At 41.8% G+C, this 9,133-nt stretch overlaps 1 protein-coding gene across 22 annotated transcripts in view; it reads right to left on the bottom strand.

Moving 5' to 3' along the window:
- Positions 1 to 7,621: 7,621 nt before the first annotated feature.
- PDE4DIP (phosphodiesterase 4D interacting protein) overlaps positions 7,622 to 9,133 on the bottom strand; it is a 214,041-nt gene continuing 212,529 nt past the window's right edge. For 21 of the 22 annotated variants that reach the window (XM_057553413.1, XM_057553435.1, XM_057553483.1 and 18 more), the window contains one exon: positions 7,622 to 8,649. In XM_057553413.1, the coding sequence (XP_057409396.1) occupies positions 8,504 to 8,649 (146 nt within the window). In that variant the 3' untranslated portion in view covers positions 7,622 to 8,503. The remainder of the gene's footprint in view (positions 8,650 to 9,133) is intronic. The other variant, XR_449910.2, reaches the window with a different exon arrangement.

The following is a 9,133-nucleotide window of genomic DNA, read 5'->3' as shown; positions in this document are numbered from 1 at the left end:
TTTCATTTTGGATGATCTGTCTATTGGTGTAAGTGAGGTGTTAAAGTCCTCCACTATTATTTTGTTACTGTCAATTTCCTCTTTCATAGCTGTTAGCAGTTGCCTTATGTATTGAGGTGCTCCTATGTTGGGTGCATATATATTTATAATTGTTATATCTTCTTCTTGGATTGATCCCTTGATCATTATGTAGTGTCCTTTCTTGTCTCTTGTAACATTCTTTATTTTAAAGTCTATTTTATCTGATATGAGTATAGCTACTCCAGCTTTCTTTGGATTTCCATTTGCATGGAATATCTTTTTCCATCCCCTCACTTTCACTCTCTATGTGTCCCTAGGTCTGAAGTGGGTCTCTTGTAGACAGCATATATATGGGTGTTGTTTTTGTATCCATTCAGCAAGCCTGTGTCTTTTGGTTGGAGCATTTAATCCATTCACGTTTAAGGTAATTATCGATAAGTGTGTTCCTATGACCATATTCTTAATTGTTTTGGGTTTGTTTTTGTAGGTCCTTTTCTTCTCTTGTGTTTCCCACTTAGAGAATTTCCTTTACATTTGTTATAGAGCTGGTTTGGTGCTGCTGAATTCTCTTAGCTTTTGCTTGTCTGTAAAGCTTTTTTTTTAACATCTTTATTGCAGTATAATTGCTTTCCAATGGTGTGTTAGTTTCTGCTTCATAACAAAGTGAATCAGTTATACATATACATATATTCCCATATCTCTTCCCTCTTGCATCTCCCTCCCTCCCACCCTCCCTATCCCACCCCTCTAGGTGGTCACAAAGCACAGAGCTGATCTCCCTGTGCTATGCGGGTGCTTCCCACTAGCTATCTGTTTTATGTTTGGTAGTGTATATATGTCCATGCCACTCTCTCACTTTGTCACATCTTACCCTTCCCCCTCCCCGTATACTCAAGTCCATTCTCTAGTAGGTCTGTGTCTTTATTCCCGTCTTGCCACTAGGTTCTTCATGAATTTTCTTTTTCCCCTTAGATTCCATATATATGTGTTAGCATACTGTATTTGTTTTCCTCTTTCTGACTTACTTCACTCTGTATGACAGACTCTAACTCCATCCACCTCACTACAAATAACTCAATTTCGTTTCTTTTTATGGCTGAGTAATATTCTATTGTATATATGTGCCACATCTTCTTTATCCATTCATCTGATGATGGACATTTAGGTTGCTTCCATGTCCTGGCTATTGTAAATAGAGCTGCAATGAACATTTTGGTACATGACTCTTTTTGAATTATGGTTTTCTCAGGGTATATGCCCAGTAGTGGGATTGCTGGGTCGTATGGTAGTACTATTTTTAGTTTTTTAAGGAATCTCCATACTGGTCTCCATAGTGGCTCTATCAATTTACATTCCCACCAACAGTGCAAGAGGGTTCCCTTTTCTCCACACCCTCTCCAGCATTTATTGTTTGTAGCTGTTTTGATGATGGCCATTCTGACCAGTGTGAGGTCATACCTCATTGTAGTTTTGATTTGCATTTCTCTAATGATTGGTGATGTTGAGCATCCTTTCATGTGTTTGTTGGCAATCTGCATATCTTCTTTGGAAAAATGTCTATTTAGGTCTTCTGCCCATTTTTGGATTGGGGTGTTTGTTTTTTTGTTATTGAGCTGCATGAGCTGCTTGTAAATCTTGGAGATTAATCCTTTGTCAGTTGCTTCATTTGCAAATATTTTCTCCCATTCTGAGGGTTGTCTTTTGGACTTGTTTATGGTTTCCTTTGCTGTGCAAAAGCTTTTAAGTTTCATTGGGTCCTATTTGTTTATTTTTGTTTTTATTTCCATTTCTCTAGGAGATGGGTCAAAAAGGATCTTGCTGTGATTTATGTCATAGAGTGTTCTTCCTATGTTTTCCTCTAAGAGTTTGATATTGTCTGGCCTTACATTTAGGTCTTTAATCCATTTTGAGTTTCTTTTCGTGTATGGTGTTAGGGAGTGTTCTAATTTCATACTTTTACATGTACCTGTCCAGTTTTCCCAGCACCACTTATTGAAGAGGCTGTCTTTTCTCCACTGTATATGCTTGCCTCCTTTATCAAAGATAAGGTGATCATATGTGCATGGGTTTATCTCTAGGATTTCTATCCTGTTCCATTGATCTATATTTCTGTTTTTGTGCCAGTACCATACTGTCTTGATTACTGTAGCTTTGTAGTATAGTCTGAAGTCAGGGAGCCTGATTCCTCCAGCTCCCTTTTTCTTTCTCAAGATTGCTTTGGCTATTCGGGGTCTTTTGTGTTTCCATACAAACTGTGAAATTTTTTGTTCTAGGTCTATGAAAAATGGCAGTGGTAGTTTGATAGGGATTGCACTGAATCTGTAGATTGCTTTGGGTAGTAGAGTCATTTTCACAATGTTGATTCTTCCAATCCAAGAACATGGTATATCTCTCCATCTATTTGTATCATCTTTAATTTCTTTCATCAGTGTCTTATAATTTTCTGCATACAGGTCTTTAGTCTCCTTCTGTAGGTTTATTCCTAGGTATTTTATTCTTTTTGTTGCAATGGTAAATGGGAGTGTTTTCTTAATTTCACTTTCAGATTTTTCATCATTAGTGTATAGAAATGCAAGAGATTTCTGTGCATTAATTTTGTATCCTGCTACTTTACCAAATTCATTGATTAGCTCTAGTAGTTTTCTGGTAGCATCTTTAGGATTATCTATGTATAGTGTCATGTCATCTGCAAACAGTGACAACTTTACTTCTTCTTTTCTGATTTGGATTCCTTTTATTTCTTTTTCTTCTCTGATTGCTGTGGCTAACACTTCCAAAACTATGTTGAATAATAGTGGTGAGAGTGGGCAACCTTGTCTTGTTCCTGATCTTAGTGGAAATGGTTTCAGTTTTTCACCACTGAGGATGATGTTGGCTGTGGGTTTGTCATGTATAGCTTTTATTATGTTGAGGAAAGTTCCCTCTATGCCCACTTTCTGCAGGGCTTTTATCATAAATGGGTGTTGAATTTTGTCGAAAGCTTTCTCTGCATCTATTGAGATGATCATATGGTTTTTCTCCTTCAATTTGTTAATATGGTGTATCACATTGATTGATTTGCGTATATTGAAGAATCCTTGCATTCCTGGAATAAACCCCACTTGATCATGGTGTATGATCCTTTTAATGTGCTTTTGGATTCTGTTTGCTAGTATTTTGTTGAGGATTTTTGCATCTGTGTTCATCAGTGATATTGGCCTGTAGTTTTCTTTCTTTGTGACATCTTTGTCTGGTTTTGGTATCAGGGTGATGGTGGCCTCGTAGAATGAGTTGGGGAGTGTTCCTCCCTCTGCAATATTTTGGAAGATTTTGAGAAGGATAGGGGTTAGCTCTTCTCTAAATGTTTGACAGAATTCACCTGTGAAGCCATCTGGTCCTGGGCTTTTGTTTGTTGGAAGATTTTTAATCACAGTTTCAATTTCAGTGCTGGTGATTGGTCTGTTCATATTTTCTATTTCTTCCTGGTTCAGTCTCGTCAGGTTGTGCATTTCTCAGAATTTGTCCATTTCTTCCAGGTTGTCCATTTTATTGGCATAGAGTTGCTTGTAGTAATCTCTCATGATCGTTTGTATTTCTGCAGTGTCAGTTGTTACTTCTCCTTTTTCATTTCTAATTCTATTGATTTGAGTCTTCTCCCTTTTTTTCTTGATGAGTCTGGCTAATGGTTTATCAATTTTGTTTATCTTCTCAAAGAACCAGCTGTTAGTTTAGTTGATCTTTGCTACTGTTTCCTTCATTTCTTTTTCATTTATTTGTGATCTGATCTTTATGATATCTTTCCTTCAGCTAACTTTGAAGGTTTTTTTTTGTTCTTCTTTCTCTAATTGCTTTAGGTGCAAAGTTAGGTTTTTATTCGAGATGTTTCCTGTTTCTTGAGGTAGGCGTGTATTGCTATAAACTTCTCTCTTAGCACTGCTTTTGCTGCATCCCATAGGTTTTGGGTCGTGGTGTCTCCATTGTCATTTGTTTCTAGGTATTTTTTTATTTCCCTTTTGATTTCTTCAGTGATCACTTCGTTATTAAGTGGTGTATTGTGTAGCCTCCATGTGTTTGTATTTTTTACAGATCTTTTCCTGTAATTGATATCTAGTCTCATAGCGTTGTGGTCAGAAAAGTTACTTGATACGATTTCAATTTTCTTAAATTTACCAAGGCTTGATTTGTGGCCCAAGATATGATCTATCCTGGAGAATGTTCCATGATCACTTGAGAAAAATGTGTACTCTGTTGTTTTTGGGTGGAATGTCCTGTAAATATCAATTAAGTCCATCTTGTTTAATGTATCATTTAAAGCTTGTTTTTCCTTATTTATTTTCATTTTGGATGATCTGTCCATTGGTGAACGTGGGGTGTTAAAGTCCCCTACTATGATTGTGTTACTGTCAATTTCCCCTTTTATGGCTGTTAGTGTTTGCCTTATGTATGGAGGTGCTCCTATGTTGGGTACATAAATATTTACAATTGTTATATCTTATTCTTGAATCGATCCCTTGATCATTATATAGTGTCCTTCTTTGTCTCTTGTAATAGTCTTTATTTTAACATCTATTTTGTCTGATATGAGAATTGCTACTCCAGCTTTCTTTTGATTTCCATTTGCATGGAATATCTTTTTCCATCCCCTCAATTTCAATCTGTATGTGTCCCTAGGTCTGAAGTGGGTGTCTTGTAGACAGCATATATATGGGTCTTGTTTTTGTATCCATTCAGCCAGTCTGTGTCTTTTGGTAGGAGCATTTATTCCATTTACATTTAAGGTAATTATCGATATGTATGTTCCTATTCCCATTTTCTTAAATGTTTTGGGTTTGTTATTGTAGGTGTTTTCCTTCTCTTGTGTTTCTTGCCTAGAGAAGTTCCTTTAGCATTTGTTGTAAAGCTGGTTTGGTGGTGCTGAACTCTCTCAGCTTTTGCTTGTCTGTAAAGGTTTTGATTTCTCCATCAAATCTAAATGAGATTCTTGCTGGGTAGAGTAATCTTGGTTGTAGGTTCTTCCCTTTCATCACTTTAAGTATATCATGCCACTCCCTTCTGGCTTGTAGAGTTTCTGCTGGGAAATCAGCTGTTAACCTTATGGGAGTTCCCTTGTATGTTATTTGTCATTTTTCCCTTGCTGCTTTCAATAATTTTTCTTTGTCTTTTACTTTTGCCCTTTTGATTAATATGTGTCTCGGCATTTTTCTCCTTGGGTTTATCCTGTATGGGACTCTCTGCGCTTCCTGGACTTGGGTGGCTATTTCCTTTCCCATGTTAGGGAAGTTTTCTACTATAATCTCTTCAAATATTTTCTCTGGTCCCTTCTCTCTCTCTTCTCCTTCTGGGACCCCTATAATGCGAATGTTGTTGCGTTTAATGTTGTCCCAGAGGTCTCTTAGGCTGTCTTCATTTCTTTTCATTCTTTTTTCTTTAGTCTGTTCCACAGCAGTGAATTCCACCATTCTGTCTTCCAGGTCACTTATCCGTTCTTCTGCCTCAGTTATTCTGCTATTGATTCCTTCTAGTATAGTTTTCATTTCAGTTATTGTATTGTTCATCTCTGTTTGTTTGTTCTTTAATTCTTCTAGGTCTTTGTTAAACATTTCTTGCATCTTCTCGATCTTTGCCTCCATTCTTATTCCGAGGTCCTGGATCATCTTCACTATCATTATTCTGAATTCCTTTTCTGGAAGGTTGCCTATCTCCACTTCATTTAGTTGTTTTTCTGGGGTTTTATCTTGTTCCTTCATCTGGTATATAGTCCTCTGCCTTTTCATCTTGTCTATCTTTCTGTGAATGTGGTTTTTGTTCCACAGGCTGCAGGATTGTAGTTTTTCTTGCTTCTGCTGTCTGCCCTCTGGTGGTTGAGGCTATCTAAGAGGCTTGATGGGAAGCTCTGGTTGTGGGTAGAGCTCAAATAGCTTTTCTTATCTTGAGTTTATTACCTCCTTTTTGAACTCCAGGTCTAGTAGACTGGTGAGGTCTGTTTCATTATTTGTTCTTTCAGGAGAATTCTCTTGTTCTTTTAATTGGGAGTAGATCCTCTTCCTTTTCATTTTACTTAAGTTTCTCTGTCTCTATGATTTTAGGAGAAACAGTTATCTACTGTGATCTTGAATGGCTGTGTTTATTTGGGAGTGTCCCTGTGTAGCTTCCATGAGTCTAATATTTTTGGTGTGAGGGCTGGTTTCAGGATGAATGCCAGCCATGCCTTTTCTCAGTGTGTGCTGGCCATTATCCACTTGATAGCAGGATGTGGATGGTGGTGTAGTATCTAGAGCCTGTGCTGGATGTGAGGTGGGGGGTCCCACTCTGCTCCATGTCATGACCCTGTCAGGGGAAGGGTGTGCTCCCCAGTTGTTGGAGTAGAAGCCTTGAGGGTTGGGCTTGATCAGCCTCTGTTGTCCTTGAGTACATGCCCTGCCCCAAAGGAGGTGAGTGCTGAAGAAAGTGAGGCCTGTGTGATTACAAAGGACCTGTGCTCCACCTGTGTAGGCATCTACAGCTCCACTCAGAGGCAGCCCAAGATTGTGTCCCCATTGTGTTTATCCCAGATCTAGTGTAAGACTGTGGCATGGAATGGGCTGGGCCTGGAGGTTGGGGGGTTGTGGCTGCAGGGACTGAGGTGGCTGCGCTGCCGCCTGAGATCTGGGCTGCCTCTGTGGCAGACCTCACCCAGGACCTGTCTGCCCCAGATCTAGTGCTGAGCTGGAAGACAAACCACTGCGTACTCCTGAGCATGCTCACAATGGCCATTGCAGCCCCAACTGGACCACACCCCAGGCCCTCTGGGCTGTTTCTGCCTAGCTAGATCATGTCCTCTCCCAGGGCCTGTCTGCTCAAGATTCATCGCTTGGCCCTTGCACACTCCTGTTGTGCCACAGTGGACACACACTAATGTTTGCTTTGTTTACACCTGTTGCTCTGAGCCCTCACTGACTATGGCATCTGAAGCTACTCCTAGATCACACCCCAGATGTCCTGGTCTGTCTCTGCACGACTAGATCTAGTCTCTGGCAAGGTTTTGTGCCAGGTTGTGATGTGGAGTGAGTGGGGCCAGGGCATTTGCCCCTTTGGACTGGGAAATACAGCAAGGGGGCTGCTCCCAGTGCAACACTCTCTGCCCTGATGGTCAGCAAGCCAGCATGCACTGCTGGTGAGTACAGTCTAGTCTTCTCCAACTCTTCTGTCTCAGCAGATTTCCCAAGAGGCAAGGGGGCCTGGCCACTCCATGCAGGACCCCAGGACTAGGATGACCAGATTGTGACTCGACCTGCTCACTCCCCAGGGCAAGGGTCTACCCTTGTGGACCTTCTCCTCCTTGCAGATCCCACCAAGGGGCCCAGGTGCTGACCCAAGTCTTCTTTTTTTCCCCTTCCTACCCAATTAATTACATGTAGATCTTTCTTGCAGCTTTGGTTTACAGGAGTTCTGCCACTTTTCAAGGAGAAGTGCTCCACATGTAGATGTATTTTTGATATGTCTGTTGGGGAGAGGAGCTCCATATCCATCTACTCCACCATTTTGATTCTGCTTCGGACAGTGAGCTTTTAATGACAGTCTGTCTTTCCTGTTTTTACACACCCACCCTGAGGACTGGTATAGAAATTAGAAACTAAGCAGGTGAAGAAAACTTTCTTTCTTTATACATATTTTGCTTTAATAGCCACCAAAAAGACTGTTTCATTTCCTCCCACTGACCCTATCCACCAGTTATGTTAGCCTTCAACATATCGCTATAGCAACATATATAAATATATATCATACATTTATACACACATACACACATTCTAAAGCACTGTGAAGACACAGACTAGGCTTTAGCAACTGGGGGTTGCTCACATGTCACTTAAAAATGATCACTGACTTGCTTTACACAAGACTTTCAATGGGCTTGGTGTGGCCATTAGTCCCTAGTTCCCAGAGGGAAGCTGGGATGACAAAATGGGACAGCATATTTAGAGTAAGGTCAGTATACTTTTTGGAGATCATAATAGAATAGAAATAGGACGTCTAGGCTAAGCATGAGATGGCATCTGGGAATCACTGCTCTCACCACGTGGATTCAAATAACTCAGGCGCTGCAGTGTACACCAATCCGCAGCCTGTGACCCAGCTCACTGGCCCAGGTTAGGTCTGCCAACACTGTCCTGCAGGGCACCGCTGCTCAGTCCTGTGTTTTTAGATCTGCTGTGGAGCTCCAGTGTGGGGACCACATGCTCTATTGCTAGGAAGCAGGTCCTGTTTCCCCTGAGTTGACCCTCTGAGGATAAGGCGAGAAATGTGCTGTTGCTGGTTCCCAAGCCCCTGGGGTATTCAGAAGCAGTGTCACAAGGTCTTCTAAAAACTATGCCTGTTTTGCTTAGTGCTGGGCCCAGTGGACCTTGGCTGGTTATTCCTCAACTGCAGGAGAGGCCCTCTGCCTTTCGCCCTGCCCCATCAGGCCACATCTTGAACTCCTTTCAGACCCTCCAGAAGGTGTGGAGGAGTGGGACCCAGATCCTAGTCAGCAGACAGGGAGCTTCAAAGAAGGGGGGCAGGCCCATCCTCCCTGCAGTTTTAAGGACCTCTGGTGGCTTCGCTTCTTGCTTGGCTCTTGGAAGGCAAGGGTCACAGGACTGGAGTGCATGGCAGAGCCCTTAGGGATTTCACCTGCAGACGAAAATAACACAAAGTAAGAGTCCATTATCAGGCACTGCTGGTGGCTAACTGAGGCTGGAGAGAGTGCTGAGTGGTGACAGAAGCCGGGAGCACGCTGAGAGCCTGTCACGAGGGTGAGCTGAGGGGACGCGCTTAGGTCTGGAGGAGCAACTGGGGCCACCAGGTTAGAGGAAAAGCTTGCCACCACCTCCTGTGGTCGTATCTCTGCTCAAAGCCACTGCACACCAGGTGGCCAGATCCTACCACCCCCTCTTCAGGGGCCAGTTCACTCTCCAATTCACTTTGGAGCGAAAGGATGGCTTTTGTGATTTCCCAGGAAAAGAAGTGCTTAGTATGAAACAGGCATATGTAGAAGCAGCCTGTTGTAGGAAGGAGAGAACATTTTGCAGGGACGTCCTCCTATTAAAGTTTATGTTCCGTTTACTTGATGAGGAGGGGGCGGCCAGGTCAGCAGGGACCTCAGAGATCATCTAAG

Source organism: Balaenoptera acutorostrata, chromosome 1, assembly GCF_949987535.1.
Source record: "Balaenoptera acutorostrata chromosome 1, mBalAcu1.1, whole genome shotgun sequence".
NCBI lineage: Eukaryota > Metazoa > Chordata > Mammalia > Artiodactyla > Balaenopteridae > Balaenoptera > Balaenoptera acutorostrata.
Note: the sequence above shows the minus strand (reverse complement) of the source record. Positions and strands in the feature narration are given on the sequence as shown.